This window comes from Gigantopelta aegis, chromosome 7 (assembly GCF_016097555.1).
Source record: "Gigantopelta aegis isolate Gae_Host chromosome 7, Gae_host_genome, whole genome shotgun sequence".
NCBI classification, from domain to species: Eukaryota; Metazoa; Mollusca; class Gastropoda; order Neomphalida; family Peltospiridae; genus Gigantopelta; species Gigantopelta aegis.
In genome coordinates, this window is record NC_054705.1 from 8935462 (window position 1) to 8958077 (window position 22616).

General features: G+C 35.8%; 1 protein-coding gene and 1 long non-coding RNA gene across 2 annotated transcripts in view; one reads left to right on the forward strand and one right to left on the reverse strand.

Moving 5' to 3' along the window:
• LOC121377170 (nucleolar transcription factor 1-A-like) overlaps positions 1-18321 on the reverse strand; it is a 56209-nt gene extending 37888 nt beyond the window's left edge. Inside the window, exons 1-2 of the mRNA XM_041505078.1 lie at positions 18226-18321; positions 2571-2627 (exon numbers count right to left, since the gene is read on the reverse strand). Of these exons, the coding sequence (XP_041361012.1) occupies positions 2571-2627; positions 18226-18277 (109 nt within the window). The 5' untranslated portion in view covers positions 18278-18321. The remainder of the gene's footprint in view (positions 1-2570; positions 2628-18225) is intronic.
• LOC121377171 lies at positions 6726-19296 on the forward strand. The gene is made up of 3 exons (XR_005958585.1): positions 6726-6824; positions 18868-18924; positions 19198-19296. It is a non-coding gene; the product is annotated as an uncharacterized LOC121377171 (long non-coding RNA).
• The last annotated feature ends 3320 nt before the right edge of the window (positions 19297-22616 follow it).

Sequence of the window (22616 nt, forward strand, 5' to 3'; positions counted from 1 at the left end):
ATACACACACAGAGACAGAAAGAGCTAGACATGACAGTGAGACACACACACAGACAAAAAGTGAGAGAGAGATAGAGATTATTTTGTTTAATTATTTTGTTTAACGACACCACTAGAGCACAATGATTAATTAATCATCGGCTATTGGTAATTCTGACACATTGTTTTATAGGAAACCTGCTACTTTTTCCCTTAGAAGCAAGGCATATTTCATATGTACTTTCAAAATACAAGACAGCACATACCACAGCTTTTGAGGGGCACTAGTTGGGATAGCAAAAAATCTTATGGATCCACCAAACAGGTTCGATTCTACAATCCATTAATCTCAGGCAAGTGTTCTACCAACTGAGATAAATCTAACCAAGACAGAATGAGCGAGAAAGAAAAAAATGTATCTTCTTTGTTTTTTAACGACACCACTGGACCACATTGATTAATTAATCATCGGCTATTGGGTGTCAAACATTTGGTAATTCTGACTCGTAGTCAACAGAGGAAACTCACCATATTTTTCCTAAAACAGGAAGGGATCTTTTATATGCACTTTCCCACAGACAGGAATGCACATACCACGGCCTTTGATCAGTTGTGGTGCACTAGTTGGAACGCGAAAAAAACCCAATCAGTTGAGTGAATCCACTGAGGTGGTTCAATCCTGCGATGCAAGCACCTCAGGCGAACACTCAACCGACTGAGCTAAATTCCACTTTCCCCCACCCCCCAAAATTGAAAAAATCATAATATACCTGGACAAGGTTTAAATAAGAAAATAAATTATTTTGGTAATTTAAATATTTCAAACAAATATTTTAAGCAAATTCGCCATTTAAAGGTCGTATGCAATTTTTAACGAACATTTTATATTGTGTCACTACTTATCCAAGCTGAATTTTTCAAACAAAAACCATCTAACATTTCTTATAATCTTTTATCAGTTTAAACCTGGTTACCAACACAACAGCATTATGAATACTCATTAGTAGTAATAAAAGAGAAAATAAACATTAAGTGATGACTGTAATCAAGGATGGTCTGTTATTTCTTTTACTTTCATTGGGGTACAAAAGAAAAAATATCATCTACAAACTGTGAATCGGCGATGGTGTTCTCACAGACGTTTACGGACGATTTGCAGACAGGAAAGCACGTACCACGGCCTTTGACCAGTTGTTGGAATGAGTAAAAACCAAATCAGTTGAATGGATCCACCTAGACAGTTCAATCTTGCCACCGCAATCACCTCAAGCAAGCACTCAACTGACTGAGCTAATTCCAGCCAGTGCACCATGACTGGTATGTGCTACCCTGTCTGTGCTGTCGGTGGGATGATGCATATAAAAGATTCCTTGCTGCTAAGTGAAAAGAGTAGCCCATGAAGTGGCAACAGCGGGTTTCCTCTCTCAATATCTGTGTGGTCCATAACCATATGTCTGACCCCATTTAACCGTAAACAAAATGTGTTGGGTGCGTCGTTAAATAAAACATTTCTTTCTTTCAACAGACTGAGTTAAATCCCGCCGCTGGTAATCGGTAGAAATCTCATCACTGATCATAAATGGTTTAAATCAACTGATCAACTTTTGATTAAACAATCCGTTAGAATTATATGATCTGATATGATCTCAACAAGTATTAATAATTTCAATTCCTATAACCATGCATCACACTAAATGGGATAAACCTAAAGTTCACTCATTGCCCTTGTCATACCTAGATTCAGTATGGGTTTTCTTTTTAAAAATTACAAAAACAAACACAAACACCAGCATAATTGTAGCAATTATATCAACTAAAAACTGTACCTCAATGATACATGTAGACTGTCAGACCTTGAATTTGGCAAAATAGAGGGCAATGCCATTTAGCCTAGACCAAATGAAGGAAGGAAGAAAGAAAATGTTTTATTTAACAACACATTTTATTTATGGCGTGGAACATATGGTTAAAGACCACACAGATATTGAGAGGAAACTCGCTGTCGCCACTTCATGGGCTACTCTTTTCGATTATTAGCAAGGGATCTTTTATATGCACCATCCCACAGACAGGATAGTACATACTACTGCCTTTGTTACACCAGTTGTGGAGCACTGGCTGGAACGAGAAATAGCCCAATGGGGCCACCAACAGGGATCAATCGTAAACCGACTACGCATCAAGCGAACGCTTTACCACTGGGCTACATCCCGCCCCCATGCAAAATAAGGCACAGCCGAGAGACTGTGTTTCAGTTTGAGGGCACCGAGATAATGTGGCACAGCCGAGAGACTGTGTTTCAGTTTGAGGGCACTGAGATAATGTGGCACAGCCGAGAGACTGTGTTTCAGTTTGAGGGCACCGAGATAATGTGGCACAGCCGAGAGACTGTGTTTCAGTTTGAGGGCACCGAGATAATGTGGCACAGCCGAGAGACTGTGTTTCAGTTTGAGGGCACTGAGATAATATGCTGCATGGCCTCCGTTAAATTTGAGCCATCGACTGATACAGTCCATTATCTCATGAGTAGAGCCCAGCTCAACCCAAGACACCATCATGGTTACCTTCACTACCAATGTACATGTACCAACCAGCTTTGTTTTTATGCTTCTGTCTCTTCACCGGCCGCTCACTACCAGACTGGTCATCTGAAAACAGAAATAAATTAAGTTCATGTACATTATGTTTCACTTTGTTTACTATTTTCATTAACTGTAAGGGATCTTTTATATACTTTTCTCACGGACAGGACAGAACATATCATGGCCTTTCAGGGATGGCCCCTCAGGGGTAGCATTAAGGATTTTTTCTCAGGAGTCCATGTTTTTTCCATGAGTCCATTCTCAAAATCCATGAGTCCATATTTTTTTTCGGAAACAACAGCTTAAGAACACATTTCCATAGATTCAGTCAAGACAGACAACATCCACGTCTTGTACGAGTTAAAAATTGCGTTTGGATCGTTCGAAGTGAACGACTTTGGCGGCCATGATTGTTTCTAGGTCTGATGTCGGGCAAGTCCAATTTTCAAGGCTTATGACTCTCTTGGTTAAATCATATTGATATTATGTTGTTATAGTTTAGTTATTTGTTATCAAAATAAACAATTAGTGATGCATATCTAATTTAGACTGTTTTGTTTGTAAGGGAAAATTTCTCCGCTAGTTACAAGGATTTCCGACTGCCCAATATCAGTGTGGCCAATCTATGTTATAATGACGTCATTTTGTAGACTTCACAGGGGTGCACAAATCGGTTGTCCGCGCGCCCGGGACAACCAAAATATGTTGCGGGCAACCATTCTTTGTCAAACAGTTGCCCTGATAAAAAAAATCATAAAACAAGTAAAATGAAAAACAAAACTTCCCGACACTCGGACAGTCACGGGCAATTCAAAAGTATCGAAACTGATAACTTGACTGACAGGCAATATAAATATCACCCTAGCACTGCCATCCACTCAGCGTCCACCGTGCATGATTTTGACGAGTTCAATGCAGACAGATACGTTTCAGAATGGTGGCTATTAGCAAAGGGCACAAGACATGTGAAAGGCCACAAACTACACCAACAAGCATCCAGTTCTGAGCTAAAAATTTGGCTAAGCCATTTTCTATCTTCTGATGTGAACAATCGGTTACATAATCTATCAGACACCTAACATATAATAATAATACCAAATATTAACAGGGATCTCGCAACTGGTAACGAGAAGCGGTGTCATCAAGAATTCAGCATAACAATGTTTGCTTATTTTAATAATCACAGTTATTAATTTTAACGGCAACATGTATGCAATAAAAGTCTGAAAAATCTGTAGCGTGTTATTTTAACTCTGTAAAGTCTTTGAGCCAAAGTAATAAAAACGGACCGAAATTGCGTGTCAGTTTCAATACACATGCTAGTTCAGGGCCAAAGACAAGTAAGCTAAGGCCGAGTTCAGGTAGACCGAGCAAAACAAAAACGTCCGCTAAATTGGTGTATGCGCTTCACGTTAAACCCAATGTCCACGTCGGGAACCAATCGCATAGTTCGCGAACGTTTGGAAAAGTTCGTTGGCTGTTCTCAGTGTGCATATAGGTCACGCTTGACAGTCAGCCAAGACTTGCACGTGTCAAAAGACATTGTTGCAGACATTAAACAATACGATTAAACGCAAGTAAATCTTGATGTAAATTTGTGAGACAAAACCCCACCACCAAATACTTGTTCGCATTAATGAATACTTAATTGCTGTTTCGTTTGTTTATTTCCGTTGTCTTTGTTAATTTCGCACTCATGCATTTCGCGATCGCGGGAAAGGAACATAGAGTATTTATACAAATTGCGGTTAAACGTACACTGAATACAATTAGTTTACAATAATCATGATATTAGTTAGATAAAATATTATATAAATTTGTTGACTGTGAGGTGACATCTCAAAAGTTAGCTAAATTTTAAAAAGACCGTAAATTTGAATTCATTATCTTTTTAATCAAAACCTTTTGACGTAAATGGATAGTTGTCATAACGTGAAGTCAGCATTCTTAGGCTACGTATTTTACAAGCTGAAATCAACAACAAGCATTTAACACGACGTGGAAATCAACAAAATGGCGCAAATTACGAAATTGTTGGGGTGTGGAATAGATGGGTTATTTTAAAATACAATTAAAAGCAGTTCAAACCAAAATAAAGATTGCTATTTTACAGAAATAATGAGCACTGTTTAAAAAAAGAAGAAGAGTATTGGCTCTCAGATTTTTATTAAAGGGACACGCCCTAGTTACGGCTAGTTGTTAACCATTACGGCGTTGTTTTTCGCTATTAAACCCATTTTTTCACAAATAAAATTGCACTTTACTTACATTTTATTATTTAGAATACACATTTCCATTCACCTGAAGTTCTTTTTGGTAATCCTGGTAATCCTGATGTTTGTAAAACCACGAAATGCATTTTTGTATTTCTTAAAAAGCTGCGCGCACTCGAGAAAAAAACGTTAAGCAAGCGAGGTCCAATCTATTTTTAGAGGGAATCTTCCTGTGTAAACGTCACAGACATTGGTATACTACATGACCGTTATCATTTTGGTTCGGTTTGTTTTCTCGTGCACGGTTTCGCGCAATCAACATCTGATTTGTTGTCGTTTGCTTGTTGTTCATTTGTGAGATTTTTCTTCACAGTTCGTGAACATTTTCAGTAACAATAAAGTTCAGACAAGTAAGTGTCTCAATACAAAACGTTACAAACCCTTAAAACCAATAATTTTGATAAGTCTTATGATATCTGGAGAGGGGATACAACCAGGACAGAACAGTTGGAACATGTCCAGGAGAGGTGAAAGGAACGCACCCCAAGTCTGTGCGCACTCTGTGAAATTTGTCGTGACGTAGGCATTGTTGTGCTTCGAGCGACATCTACCGGTGACATCAGAATACTAACTTTCAAAATTATTTCAAGCAATTGGGACATGGGGATTCCCATGGTATTTATCGATATAAAACCTGCTTTTTCACTCCATTTGATAAAAACGTGATCTAAGTGTGTTACAGGTTTGTAGATTAACCAAATTATAATTTATTTTCGCTGGATGGAACTAGGGCGTGCGGCTTTAATGCCATAGGTCATAGAATTTTGGGTGTGTTTGCAGAGGGCATTGGCTTCCAACTCTGCATATCTCCCCTCACCCACTGAAAAATCAAAGTAATATATTAACTGCCCCTAACCCCATAGCTGTCTTTGATTTTGATCGGGGATAATTTTGTTATTCAGATGTATTCCAGTTTGTACATAATTAGCTGAAAAAGATACAAGTTTCATATTCATATATAAATACTCACTACAGTACTACACAAAACAATTTTGGCTAAAAAAAATTCATTATGGCAAATAAAAATCCCATTTGGCAATTTTTTTGGCAACAGGTATTTTTAATCTTGGATGAGCCCTGAGTTCATCAAGTATTATGACTGTGACAGCCCAAGCCAGATCGAACCACCTCTGTGGATCCATTCAGCTGATTGGGTTGTTTCTCGTTCCAACCAGTGCACAACAACCGGACAAAGGCTGAGGTATGTGCCTTCCTGTCTGTGGGAAAGTGCATATAAAAGATCCCTTGCTGCATTAGGAAAAATGTAGCGGGTTTCCTCTGATGACTACAAGTCAGAATTACTAAATGTTTGACATCCAATAGCCGATGATTAATTAATCAGTGTGCTCCAGTGGTGTCGTTAAACAAAACAAACTTTTTTTCAGCCTAAGCGAAGATGAGCTGTAGATAAATAATGTTAAAAAAGAAATAAAACTAAACTGATAAGTAATGATAATAATAAAAACATTTTAAATTTCAGTTTCATTTTAAAGACAGTTCAAAATTATATTCATAAAACGTTTTATGAAATATGTGGGCAACCAAGAGATGATGTTGGGCAACCAAACTTCAGCTATTGGTTGCCCACCGGGCAACTATTACAATTTCACATTTGTGCCCCCCTGCTTCAATTTCGATAGTCGTGTTAATGGTTTAAATAAATAAATAAACAAATCCACACAATAGCTAAAGTATGGTGTATATGAATGTTCAGACGCATAGTGATATATTGATGTAGTTTGCTGATATAGTGGCCACAATTAAGTTATTGTGACACTGCATCTTTTCACTATAGTAAGGTGATGAGCAGGCATCCAAGTCTGCTTCCATACGTTCACAGATGCATGGACGCATCCTAGCATGACCCCTGCCTTTGATATACCATTCAAGGGGAATAGGTTGGAACATAAGAAAAACCCACATTAACTATGTTGAGGTTGATTTGCGGATATATTCTGAAGCCGGAAATGGAGATTGCAGTTTGATGAAAGTTAGTTTTTGTTTAATAACACCTCTAGAGCACATTGATTAATTAATCATCAGCTGTTGGATTTCCACTCTAATTCCACAATAACATTATGTCTGAGGTTAAATAACATTACATTGATAATTTTTGAGTTCACCAATAACAAATATTTCACACAGTAACCACTAATACACACACTACAGGAAGAAACCCGACAACATCCACATTCAATGTCTCAGTAGGTGCTGTTGAGTTTCTTCCTGTAGTGTGTGCATTAGTGATTAATATGTCAAATATTTGTTATCGGCAAACTCGAAAATTATCAATGTAATAGAAGGAAGGAAGGAAATGTTTTATTTAACGACGCACTCAACACATTTCATTTACGCTTATATGGCGTCGGACATATGGTTAAGGACCACACAGATATTGAGAGGACACCCACTGTCGCTACTTCATAGGCTACTCTTTTCGATTAACAGCAAGGGATCTTTTATATACACCATCCTACAGACAGGATAACACATACCACAGCCTTTGATATACCAGTCGTGGTGTCATTGTAATGTTATTTGACATCAAACATGATACTGTTAGAGCGGGAATCTTTGCCATCCTGGTGGGGCAGCAATTCCATGTTTTCGTTATAATAAAAAGTTTGTTTTCTTTAACAACACCACTAGAGCACACTGATTTATTTATCACCGGCTATTGGATGTCAAATATTTTGTAAATTTTGTGAGGAAATCTGCTACATTTTTCCATTAGTAACAAGGGATCTTTGGCTATATCGTGATTCTGTCCCGTCAAATAAATATACAGAATATTTGTATTACTTAAAATAATTTCATAATGAAATGATGTCAGTTTTCATACATTATATACTGTTACCATTAAATTATGTATTGTGTACAATTTATCGATTAGTAGAACCTTTTACAAAAATTATTTATGTATTTTATGTAATAAAAATATTTCATTTTATTAGTTTTTGTTGTTGTGCATTCATTTATCGTTTGTTGTGTTAATTATAAAAAAAATTATTGTTTAAATATAATTAAAATATATAAATATATTTCTTGAATTTGTATGTTATTATGGGTTTATTAGTTCATTCATTTTTCCGGTTTTGCCAGTTTGTTGTTGGGCTGTTGTATCATTAAACATTTATTTTAATAAATATACTTTTTATTCTTTTAACATTTAAATATTTATTTGAAGTCTTCTTCTGTTTAAAAATGTTCTATAAAAAAAAATTCTTTCTGTGTAACGGGCCACCTAATTCTGCAAAGGACCATTAATTAGTTCTTCACATTCGATATATATAGTGTCACTTCCTACATAATTTTCAATATATAACGTTCATTCTTTCAATATATAACGTTCATTCTTTCAATATATAACGTTCATTCTTTCAATATATAACGTTCATTCTTTCAATGTTAACAATGTATATAAAGTGTATTAAAAGAAAATACATTAAAAATGTGTTAAACATATAAACACGGGATAGAATGACAAACATTATATGTCACTTAATCGGCTACCGTCTACACGTGGACTTAGTCATAGTTTCACTTTAGTATAGTGCAAGACATGAAATGAAAACACACAAAATTAAGTAACACATCAACTTTTATTTACACTTGCAAGAAATAAGAGAAAAATACAATTACAACGAATTAGGTTGGTTTTAGCAATTAAAATAAAATCCATCCACTGAAAAATTAACACTCTAGCCTTGACGCCTAAACAAACAACGATCAGAATTTGGACAAGCGAAACCAACACTACAAAAGTAATAACGTACGAAAAACATGATCTTGATCTACTCAATATAAATTTAGGCGTACACGGTACCTTTTGCCATCTCGAAGTAATACAAAATATTTCAGCAATTTTAGTTAATATAGTTTATTCATGACTGCTCAAAACTAAATTCTTAAATAATTTATCCTTAATATAATAATAATAATTTTTTTAAAGCTTACTTTATAAGTAAATTATTATATACCAATTAAGAAATATATGTACCAAATTACCATACCAAAATTAATACAAATAAAACAAATTATATCCATATAATAAAAATAATTTATATTAAATAAAAAATTCATACAACCTATTTTTCGATACAACCTAAATCCGTTTTCACAACAGCTATATGCGTTTTCCGTTACTGGTTTCATTCCTTTCCTTTTATTGCCAATTATTTTATTACTTTTTAATTTAAAAATTTAAACACATTTTTAGTCAAAGGTTGTAAATCAGAATCATCAATGACATATTTTACTAAAAAAATTAAAAAATTCACCATCCCCTTGGATTTTCAACTTCGATGTTCCTTTAAACTCCACGTGTAGACGGTATTAAGTGACATATACTGTTTGTCATTCTATCCCATGTGAATGAACGGCAATTGTAAACTATTATTATTACATGTATTATCATCATTGTATATAATGTTTGTCATTGTTTAACAGATTTTTAATGTATTTTCTTTTAATACACTTTATATACATTGTTAACATTGAAAGAATGAACGTTATATATTGAAAGAATGAACGTTAAATATTGAAAATTATGTAGTAAGTGACACTATATACTGTTCATCATTCTATCCCGTATGAATGAAAGTAAATTATATATAATTTGTAATGTCATCGTCCTATATAATGTTCGTCATTCTATCCCGTCTTTATATGTTTCACATATTTTTAATACTACTTTTATTTATTTTCCCCACCAAAAAATATCTAAACCCCTTTTTTATATAATAGTCCCCAAAATAAAACCCTTTTAAGATACTTGATAACATTGAAAGAGAGAAAGTTATATATGGCAAAATATATAGTGAATGACACTATATACTGTTCGTCATTCTATCCCGTGTGAATGAAAGTAAATTGCAATAAATGATTAGTGTCCACGTCTCATATAAAGAGATAACTCTTGATAGAATGAAAATGTTAAATGCCACTCAATATATGAAAAATTATGTATTGAGTGGCACTATATACTGTTCGTCATTCTATCCTGTGTGAATGAAAGTAAATTGCAATAACTTATTACTGTCGACGTCTCTTATAATGAGATAACTCTTGACAGACGTCTCTTATAATGAGATAACTCTTGATAGAATGAAAATGTTAAATCCCACTCGATATATGGAAAATTATGTAGTGAGTTACACTGTATACTATTCGTTATTCTATCCCATATGAATGAACGTAAAATATTGAAAAAATTGTAATGTCATCGTCCTATATACTTTTCGTCATTCTATCCCGTGTTTATATTTTTAACACAATTTTAATGCTATTTTTATTTCTTTTCCCCAAAAAAATATCTAAACCCCCTTTTTTATATAATAGTCCCCAAAATAAAACCCTTTTAAGACGCTTGATAATATGGAAAGAAATAAACTTATATATTGAAAAATATGTAGTAAATGACACTTATATATTGAAAAATATGTAGTAAATGACACTGTTCGTCATTCTATCCCGTGTTGATATGTTTCACATAATTATAATGCTATTTTTATTTCTTTTCCCCCCAAAAAATCTAAACCCCTTTTTTTTCAATATAATATTCCACAAAATAAAACCCTTTTAACCCTTATCCTGCCGCATTCTTTTTGCTAAATTTAAAGAATTTTCACCTGTTCTACATTTCTAGTAATTTTATTAAAATCCATGGACATTTTAACATGAAATTACACCCATATATACCATAATGATCCACCTACGTAATGATAGCATTTTGTAGATGTTATTTTATTTATGTTACCATGGCAACAGCTGCAAATTTCAATATACAATTTTTTCATTAATAATTAAGAAAACATGAATAAAACACTACTATTTTTTCTTTTAATTTAAGTGTATGCTGTGATTTATTAAGCATAGTGATTGATTTAAAGAAAAAATTAAGCAGACTGCCATTTTTTTCAGAATAATAGGGTGCAATGCACATACTGTCATCAACGCTTTTTTGTAAATTATGAAGATAATGTCCAACATTAACTATTATACATTTTTAGTAATATTATTAAAATCAGTTGACATTTCAGCATGAAATTACACACATATATACTAAGAATATCCATCTACGTAACGCTAACATTTTATAGTCAGTTATATTATTTATGTTACCATGGCAACAGCTGCAAATTTCAATATACCATATTTTCATTAATAATTATAAAAACTTTAATTAAAAACTAATATTTTTCTTTTAATTTAAGTCTATGCTGTGATTTATTAACCATACTGCTTGATGTAAACAAAAAATTAAGTCGACAATCACATTTTTTCAAAAAAATAGGGTCCGATGTGCATTCGACTATCAACGCATTTTTGTAAATTATGAACATAATTTCCAACATTAACTATCATACATTTCTGGTAATATTATTAAAATCAGTTGACATTTCAGCATGAAATTACACTCATATATACTAAGAATATCCACCTACAACGGTAACATTTTATAGTCAGTTATATTATTTATGTTACCATGGCAACACCTGCAAATTTCTATATACCATATTTTCATTAATAATTATGAAAACTTTAATTAAAAACTAATATATATTTTTCCATTTAAGTCTATGCTGTGATTTATTAACCATACTGCTTGATGCAAATAAAAAATTAAGTCGACAACTGCGGTTTTTCTGAAAAATAGGGTCAGATGCGCATTCGGCTATCAACGCATTTTTTTGTAAATTATGAACATAATTTCCAACATTATTATACATTTCTGGTAATATTATTAAAATCAGTTGACATTTCAGCATGAAATTATACACATATATACTAAGAATATCCACCTACATAACGCTAACATTTTATAGTCAGTTATATTATTTATGTTATCATGGCAACACCTGCAACTTTCAATATACCATTTTGTATTAATAATTATGAAAACTTTAATTTAAAACTAATATTTTGGTTTTAATTTAAGTCTATGGTGTGATCTATTAACCATACTACTCGATTTAGAAAAATAATTAAGTAGATAGCCAATTTTGTTTTTGAATAATAGGGTCAAATGCACATACTACCATCAACGCATTTTTGTAACTTACCTAGACACTAAAAATATGTATACCATCTCTATTACTTTATATATCTTTGTCAAATGACACAAGATTTAAAAAAAGGTATATGCCCTTTCACTTCCTGACATTTTCAAATGAACATAATTATTTCTGTTACCATGGTAACCAATGCAAAAAGAGGAACCGTTTCCCATATGAAATGTTTTAAATGAATTTATTTGAATACAAATCACTGTATAATGATGTAATAATAAGCTCCCAGCTGTTTACAAGAGATGGGTGAAAATTGTTAATTCTGTTACCACGGTAACCAATGCAAAACAAAACAAATTTCTAAAAAAATATCATTTTCAAGGACTGAGAAAAAAAAAAAATGTATAGTGACATAATTGTACTATGCCTGTAGGAAAGATATATGAAGCTTATTAATTCTGTTACCATGGTAACCAGTTCAAAACTATATGTTACCATGGTACCCAGATCGAAACTGTTACCATGGTAACCAATGCAAACTATTGGTTACCATGGTAAGGTATGTAAAACTGGAAACCATTTGCTGTGTGCATGCAACTTTTGGGTCATATGGTCAAAAGTAAAGGACACCAGTAATCAATAATTTGAGGGTACTTGAAAACTCCACATCATAACTGCCGCAACTAGGTGGTTATGGGGTTTGGAATCTTTTTAAATTGGACACTGTATTTCATGTACACACTTTAAGCAGCAGCTATCTTACTATAATCATTCTAAAAATTATTAAAACATATCCATTAATTCCCAAGATTTTAGGGTACATAATTTTACCCTTCATACCCTCTGGCAGAAAACCTGGACACTGATATTAGAATAATAGAAATAGTAAAAAGGATTTTATGCATTTCCGTAATTTATTGTGACACAAGATACTTGCCATAGTGCTTCACACGGTCACAATTGTAAAAAAAACACACGAAAAATGTCCATTCATCTAAAAAAATGTTTTAAACCCAAAGAAACAAACATCAACATGTGAGCCCTAATTAAAATCCAATATGTACCGTATACATAATGTGTATCCAGTGTTGAACACTTATGCATGATACAAAATAGATCTAAACGGTCACCTGAGTAAACAATCTAATTAAAATTAGCTCCACTATTACATGTGGATCTAAAGACAGCCAGTTGGAGCTCATGTCCACCAATCAAAACCTTACTTGCAGAATCCTGCCAGTGATTTAAAAATAATTTGAAAACATTCCGAATTATCCTGAGGGTATACGACATGTTTCGTGTGAATTACGAATGCCTTAAAACATGTTTTATTTTATAAAATAAATCATTTGTAATGTAAAACTGAAGACTGATTTTTTATTTTTTTTTATAAATAAATAAATAATGTTTAATGTAAAATTGAAGACTGATAACCCACCCCGTACGTATTGGTATGGTTCGCTGTACTGCGGCCACTAAAATAGACTCGCCCGATATTTTTAGAATTTGTATGCTCCCAAATAACGTTATAAAAGGCTAAGTGTGTTTGGTCAATATTTAAATTATTATTTACAGACGAAATGTTACCTGGACATTGGGGACTACGCAGTGTTGTTAGTTTTAAATCACTGGCAGGATTCTGCAAGTAAGGTTTTGATTGGTGGACATGAGCTCCAACTGGCTGTCTTTAGATCCACATGTAATAGTGGAGCTAATTTTAATTAGATTGCTGAGTAAATTGCTGACCACAACTACCAAACACATGGAGTGCGGAGCACCCATTTTCCTAGGGGGATTAAAATGACCAAATTCAAGGTTTGGGGTTTTCCATGGGTGAGAGCAACTACCAAATAAATTTGGTTGGAAATGGTCTAGTATTTCTGAAAACATAATAGGTTAAATGCATTTGTCTATATGATAGATGGTTTAATGAATTTGTCTCCTACCTGAGGGGGGGGGGGGGGGGGGGGGGGGGCAGGGGACACGACATTAACGAAATTCGCAAAATTGATATTTGTATGGTATTCCTGGACATGATAATTGGCTTAATTTCCCCTATTTGTGCCCCACCTTTAGGAGAGGGGTAGAATGACCAAATTCACAAGGAAATGGGTCACGAATATGCAATTTCTATATAACTATTGTGATCTCCATCCCCACCTAGGGTCATTCACAAGTTATATACACTGGTCATCTATTTGCCTTTATATATTATTTGAATACTATCCAGGTATAGCATTTCGGGTAAATGAGCTGGCCTAAAACCTTTTCACCATGTATTTCCATCATTTTACTCTGACACAATATTAGTTGTAATCCATGTAAAAATATGTAGTGATTCATTTGCAACCCTATATAGCTGTTCATGGCTGTAACTAGGATTTAAACAATGAACCAATGAGCATGGAAGGTGCAAGACACCAGTTTGTAGTCATTTCAGGAAGGTTACATACTTAAAACATCAGTATCAATAAACTATTTTTATATTTCCCCCCCCCCCCCCCCCCCCATGCATTCCTCCCACACCAGGGGCGGGATGCAGCCCAGTGGTAAAGGGCAGCTGGTTTGGGATTGATTCCCATCGGTGGGCTCACTGGGCTATTTCTCGTTCAAGCCAGTGCTCCATGACTGGTATATCAAAGGCTGTGGTATGTACTGTCCTGTCTTTGGGATGGTGTATATAAAAGATGCCTTGCTACTAATGGAAAAATGTTGGGGGTTTTCTCTCTAAGACTACTAGTATGTCAAAATTACCATATGTTTGACATCCAATAGCCGATGATTAATAAGTGTGCTCTAGTGGCGTCGTTAAATAAAAAATAAAACACACACACACCATTGCCTCTACCCGTTAGCTGAGATCCTGCTGTTTGGCAGTAAAGCTAATATGAATAATAATTGTTGTTATCTAGATTCAGGGATTTTTGTTCAACTCTGGCAGAAATCTGCCTGCATCCCCAACAAACATGAGAGCCCGTACGCTTAGGCCTATGCCGCATCATTTAAAAAAAATGTGTTTATGTGTGGCACAAAATGTAGTTGGAACTGATAAAAAAAAAAATAAGAAGTCAAAAACGTGAAACGTTTATGCGTGACGCACAGTAGTCCGAGCAGACGTAGAAAATGTGCTCCCTACCGCAATAAGTCAGTTGAGATGTCACATAAGTAAATGTTTAAAATATTATTATCGGAATCTTGAATTTATATTTGTGCAACTTCTTCTGACATGTTTATTGACGGAGTGAAAGAAGAAGAAATCACTGGCAGTTGGTCCCGCGAAGTATTGTATCTGGGTCAAGTATCGATAATATAGGTCAACTACACTTCTAAGTTTTTGCGATTTTTCTTTGATATTTTTATATTCAATATAGGATCGATTTATGATTTGTGATTATTACATCCTGAATACATTTTAATTGCATTAAATAATTTGTTTAACAATTTTTGAGACAAAAACAATGTTTCTGGTCGTTGCCTACACAACAGTGTCCGCCCTGCTAAAGTACGTGGATGTTTTTCTTTTTAATTGTTATTTTAAACATTTTAGTTATCACCGTATTTTTAAAATAAAAAACGTGATTACTTACTCTGAATCTATTGCAAACCATTATGCTACTGTAATTTTCACATTTTATATAGGTCCATATAGTTACCGCACGATTTAATTTGGGGGTGTTGCGTAACACCAAAAAGGACCGTGTCGATGTTCTAAAAAATGGTCGATAACTGTTGCATGGAAAAAAAATTGGACCTCGCGGCAAGGGTGTGTGTACCCCCGACACATCCACACCAATTGGTACTGTACAGGCCTGATGTACTAATCATAAGCGTACGGGATCCCGTTTTGTTTTGTAGGGGTGGGAGAGGGAGAAGGGCAGGCTAATTTGTGCCCGAATTAAACGAAAATACCACCAACTAAAAAACAACATTTATTAGCTTTAGCGTTACTGCCAACCAGCTATATATAATATAGGGTTTCTAATGAAGCACTACACAATTTTACATGGATTTAATTACAACTAGTATTGTGGCTACTAGTACATGATGAAAAGGTTTCAGGCCAGCTCAATTTGCCCGAATGTCTCCGTCGTATTCGCCTAAATTTTAGATTTTGGTACTAATAAATTTATCAAAATACAATAGATCCAACAGTGCAACACAACTACAGTTTACCTCATGATGATTAATTTATCTTTATAACATTTGCAGATATGTGTGCAGGGAATGGATCGACACCACCCCCCCCCCCCTTTCTGTTCCCTGCTCGAGCAGATTTAAAAAAAAAAAAATCAATACATATTCCGGCGGAGCATTACAGAAATCCCCTATAAACTTCGCTCTCCAGACACCCCTACCTAAAATCCCAGCACACATGCCTGATTTTTAAAAGATTGTCATCCACCATACAACATTATTACAAAACATTCACTGCTTATAAACGCTTATTCATAAAAAGCCATGCATGACACACACACACACCCCCCTCCCACCCACCAAATCCTTGTATCCGCGACTGGTACAGTAATAAAAACAAAAAACCGGTGGCGCCACATAATTATGTGTGACACGCAACGAGAATGTTTTGTGATTGGTTATTGAAAATAATGTAGGTCACGGTATTCTGCAGACTACTTCAGCAGATATTCGTAACCTATCGTTTGTAATTCATTTTTTAAAAATGAGAACAAATATATATCCATTCAGTAGTGATTAATACTAATGTGAATGTTGAAAAGGAAAAACTGGCAGAAAAACAACACACAACAAAACAACGACGAACACCGAGCACATGTGCGTATTCGATCATATAGTCGACGTAACTGTTCAAGTAAACATACATGTAGCTAGTTAGAATATCGTCTGCTGTAGTATAAGTAACCACGTTGTAATTATTAATGAAAACAGTTAGCCGCACATGCAAGCAATGTGTACTACTGCTGTCAAATTGTATGGCGGGAAATGTGCTGTCACATGACCTGTTGTTTATAAATAGAAACACGGAAATGGCGCTTTTCGACGACTGTTTATGCCGTCGGATTACAATTATTTGATTGTGTTTGTACCTTTTTTAGGCATTAAAAGTGATACTTTTTCTAATCTAATGCAACTGTCATAATGTAGTTCATATATAATAGTATATCATGACAACTTTGTAGAGATAAAAGAAACCGCTACCAAAAAAACAAGAAACAATAACAAACAATAGCACGCGCCATTTGACGGGTCATTTTTGTTTTTAAAAAAACATAAGATGTACAACAGCAATTTAGCAAATATTTGGATATGTCATTCTAAGACTATTTATTGACATTTTCTTACTTTGTTTTTGACAAAAATGTCAACAATTAATTTAGAAAACGATTTTTAAATGAAAACAATGCAAAGTGACGTCATTGTGATGACGCTTGACGTGTATGTACACGTCAACGGCAGGATAAGGGTTAAGACACTTGATAACATCGAAAAAAATAAACTTATATATGGCAAAATATGTAGTTAATTACACTATATACTGTTTGTGATTCTATCCCGTGTTGATATGTTTAACATAATTTTAATATTTTTATTTCTTTTCCCCCTAAAAATATCTAAACCCCTTTTTTTATATAATAGTCCCCAAAATAAAACCCTTTTAAGACACTTGATAACATCGAAAGAAACAAAGTTATATATGGCAAAATATGTAGTGAATGACACTATATACTGTTCGTGATTCTATCCCGTGTGAATGAAAGCAAATTACAATAAATTATTACTGTCAACTTCTCTTATAAAGAGATAACTCTTGATAAAATGAAAGGTTAAACTAATCGATAAATGGAAAATTTTCAATCCCGTATCGGATAGAATCACGATATAGCCGGATCTTTTATAATATATCATCCCCAGACATGATAGCACATACCATGGCCTTTGATATACCAGTTGTGGTGCACTGGCTGGAACAAAACAGCCCACTGGGCCAACCAACGCCAACGGGGATCGTTCCCAGACCGACCGCACGGACGCTTTACCACTGGGCTGGTTAGGTAATCAAGTCTGCAATTTGTGGTAACATATATATCATTATATGTGTATTTTGTGGTAAACTGAGCTTATTTCGATACAGTCCCTCCCATCTTTGATGAGCGACATTTAAAAAAAAAAAAAAAAATGGCAATGTTGTGCACCAGAACTAAATTGTGGTGTGGAGTCACTTTTTAAAATAAAAAAGGAAAAATGCGTTTCAGATTCGCATTGGCTGCTTTCCAATAAAGCCTATGGTTTTAAAAAACATAAATTCAATTGAAGAAAGCACATGGTGGAAGTGACGTCACTTAAAAATAAAAACAACTTGAATATATTGATAATCGGAAATCGAAAACGAAAATCGATATTAACCTGTGGCATCCTCATCTTCGTCAGATGAGATGCGTTTACGTTTTGAACGCATTATTGAAACGTAACGATTCAAATTTGCAAGAACTTCTGGAAGTGGCGCCGCTACTCATACACCGATTTTTCTCAATGTGGTACGAAACGATGGCGGAAACAGTCGAGTAACTTCGGAAAACACTTGCAATCAATCGGGAAATGTCGGCTGGCTACGGTTTCTTTTGAAATCGGCCGAGGAGTTTCAGGCCAGACGACACTCGAAATAGGGTGGGGTATGGACTGAGGTTGTGTTTTTCTGTACTAAAATGGTGCATTATTAAAAGTAAGGAGTGGTTTTAGGTGGGGGCCAAAGTCCCTAACCATTTTGATTGATTTTTATTGGTGGATCAGATGATGCAGTATTCTCGTTCCAGCCAGTGCACCACGACTGGTGTATCAAAGGTTGTGGTGTGTGCTATCCTGTATGTGGGATAGTGCGTATAAAAGATCCCTTGCTACTAATAGAAAAATGTAGCGGGTTTCCTCCCTAAGACTATAATATAAAGGTTACCAAATGTTTGACATCCAGTAGGCTATAAGTGTATATATGAATATATTATATGTGTATATTTTATGTGCTCCTATTTATAAGTGGTATTTTGTTGACAGGTTATCAATGATGTAGCACAACCAGCATCATTATTCAAACGACCTGACCCACAGTCGGTAGGTTAAATATTTACTTATATGTGTATAATGTTTATGATTATGTGTGCTATGGAATACGCAGAAGTGTTTATTTGTATAGTTTATAACGTGCTTTGCATATGCTTATAGCAATGATGTGATAATTAAATTAACCTTTGAATTATAATTATATTTGATTTGAGTCTGAATTGAAATGTATGTGTGTTAAATGTACATTAGTAATATAATATTGAAGTAAATTGTACTTAACCTGGAAAATGTAACTGATTTTATGTTCTTTTGTTATTCCAGGGTCGTTATAGAGATAGATATTTGTGTGAGAATGTTTTTATAAACATCGGGATCTTCACATCCCTCCAGGTGATCCCTGAATAAAGACATTAAACCCCAGCTGAAGTCTTCTGTGCTATATATAGAACCTTCGGTAACATATATATATATATATATATATATATATATAAACATGATAAGCCATGCATATCTCAACTTTGGTGTAACAGTCGGTTATCGTTGTTTTATATACTAATATATTCCAGTCGTGAGGCACTGACTGGAACGGGGGGAGGGGGGGGGGGACCCATGAGTCTTGCTGGAGTAGATCGATCCAATGGGATCAACCGAATGGATCCCAGGCGAGTACTCTGCCGTTCGTGAGTTCGCTCGTCTGCGTCCGACTTATATATATTATTATATATTTCTGAAAATGCGAGTGCGAGTGCGAATAATTTTTACATGCTCATATACCACTAGAGTTTCGAGCATGTCCGTCCCGGGGCCTGTCTCTGGATAGCCAGGGGCTTGTCCCGGGACAGAAAGAAATTAAGTGGACAATTTTGAAATTTACATCCAAAAATTAAATAGTGGGCCTTTAAAAATTTTATGCGCATCTCTAATTAATATAATTAATAAAGAAAATTCTACTCATTAAATTTGGTCGCTAGATTAGATCGGGTGGTCAAAATGAAATTAAATTAGATAAGGTGTGTGTGTGTGTGTGGGGGGGGGGGGGTGTAGAGTTGAAAATGGGCAGAATTTCGAAAATAGCAATTAGTAAAAAAAAGTTAATAGAATTTAAAAAAAGAAAAAGAAGAAGAAGAAGTTACAAGCCAAAAATAAAAAGAATTGACTGCTCGGTTGAATATTTATATAACTGTGAGCATTTTAGAAGGACAGTCCAAAAATAAATAAGAGAAAGAAGAGAGGATTGGACTATTTAATAATATTAAAAAAAGAAAGTAATTTCGACATAAACTTTTGAACGAAGGTCTAAAAGTTTAAAGTCCGATCTATATGTCCACGTGAGTGGTTTCGTTAAGGCCGTTAGGGTGCACAGCTTGTAGGGACGAGATGGGTTGCATCCCATCAAGAAAACCCCTAGATTGACAGCCAATAGACGCTGAAGGTGTAGTGCTGTGTTGAAATACAGATCTTGAGAAGCCGGATCCGTCTAAACGAGAGAGAGAATCAGACTAGGGTATAGTCCAGTCGTCATAGGTTGGTATAGTGGTGCGGACGGGCCCGACTCCGGAGGATACTAGATGGTATCACAATAAAACAAAGTAAAGTCCAGAAAAGAGTAGTAGGGGCCGATCCCGCTTCCTATTTCTTCTTAGAGTGGGGCGGTTAATTTTCCAGTGCTGCTAGGACAGGCTCGGACATGTAGAGACTAAACGCGAACAACCGTGGCGTTCTGCAGAATGGCCGTCATACGAGTCACGAAAAAAGCAAGTCAACATAGTCAGACGGAGAAATGATGTGGAGGCAAGGAATCTCGCTAAAAAAGAATCCAACCTGGTGGTGCAGACTGTCGAAACGAGAAGCGTTCCAGCGTTCAATCAGTTCCAATGGCCGCATACATCCCAGTAGAAAACTTCACTTCGCTGATAAAAACAACAAAAGTGAAGGATCCCCAAGTCGAGCCGCGAAAGCACGTGCAGTGTGTACAAACACGTCTTACAGCGACGAGCTCCAGACTGGGAATGAGTTGAAAATGAGCAGAATTTTGAAAATAGCAATTAGTAAAAATGCATCGCAACAGTTAAAACACGCAATGCATGGTAGTCGCACACGGTGCGTTTTTACTGCGTTCATCCATTTTCTGCCATTTCATTTCAACTTATTTTCGTGCTTATATCCAATTAAACTTAAGGTTCAAGTACGCCGTCCTGAGCACACACCTCAGCTATCTGGGCTGTCTGTCCAGGACAGTGGGTTATTTGTTAGTTGGTTAGTGAGAGAGAAGAGCGTGTAGTGGCCTTACCCATTGAGCCCTTAAGAACTCGCTCTGGGTTGGAGCCTACCAGCCTGTAGACCGATGGCTTAACCACTGCGCCACCGAGGCCGGTTGTTTTCTGCCAGACTGCGATTTTTAACGCACGTCGCTGCATTTTTTAACGCTCGTGTATGCCGGCTTTTAGACAGTAATTTGAATGGTTATAATTCCTCGATTCTAACGGATGCTCTTGTCATAGTATAGGCTGCGTAAATACCCTAGCAACAGTGAAAACAGCTGAATTGCATGTTTTGTTCGTGCTAAAGTATATGTCAGCAGTATTGTGACTACACCAGGGCCGTATCCTCCGGAGGGGGGGGGGCGGGGGCAGTTCCCCTCCCCCCGAGAATCTCACCTTTTTTTTTCTTTTCTTTTTTTTGAACTCCAGAAAATAGCATTTACATCTCAGGTTTAATTTGTATAGTGTTTCATTTGTTTATAAAACGTAGTGACCCCTCCCCCCCCCTCCCCTAGGATTTTGATCAGGGTACGGCCCTGATCACAAATGATATTGTGACATCACGCTTGGGTACACGAGGAATACAACTCTAAAAATAACCAATACGGTATTCTGATTAAATAACAGGCCCACGTAATATAGTATTATTAATGTCAATATAAATTCAGACGCGGTACCAAAAGGAAGAGGCCTGGCGGTTCGTGCCTCCCCTATCCCCGAATTTCGAAGTGTGTGTGTGTGTGTGTGTGAGAGAGAGAGAGAGAGAGAGAGAGAGAGAGAGAGAGAGAGAGAGAGAGAGAGAGAGAGAGAGAGAGAGAGAGAGAGAGAGAGAGAGAGAGATAGCTTCCATCCGTCCGTCCATCTATCCAACTATTCATACCCGTCCATCCATCCATTCGCCCATTCATCTATCAATCAATCAATCAATCAACCCATTCATAAATCCATCCATTCATTCATTCATTCATCCATCCATCTGTCCGTCCGACCGTCCATCCATCCATCCATCCATCCAATCATCCACCCATCCTTCCATCCACCCATTCATCCATCTGTCCGTCCGTCCGTGCATCCATCCATCCAATCATTCACACATCAATTCATCCATCCACCCATCAATTCATTCATCCACCCTTTCATCCATCCATCAATTCATCCATCCATTCATTCATCCGGGCATACACTCTTCCATCCATCCATCCACTCATCCACACTCCCATTCACCCATCCACCCACCCACCCACCTATTCATCCATCCATGCATCCATCCAAATCCATTAATCCATCCATCCATTTATCCACCCATCAATTCACCAATCCATCCACCCACCTATTTTTCCATCCACCTTATCATTGATCCATCCACCCACCCATCTATTCATCCATCCATCCACCCACTACGCAAAACCCACCCATCCATCTATCAATTTATCCATCCACCCGATGATCCATCCATCCACCCTCCCACCGATCAATCCT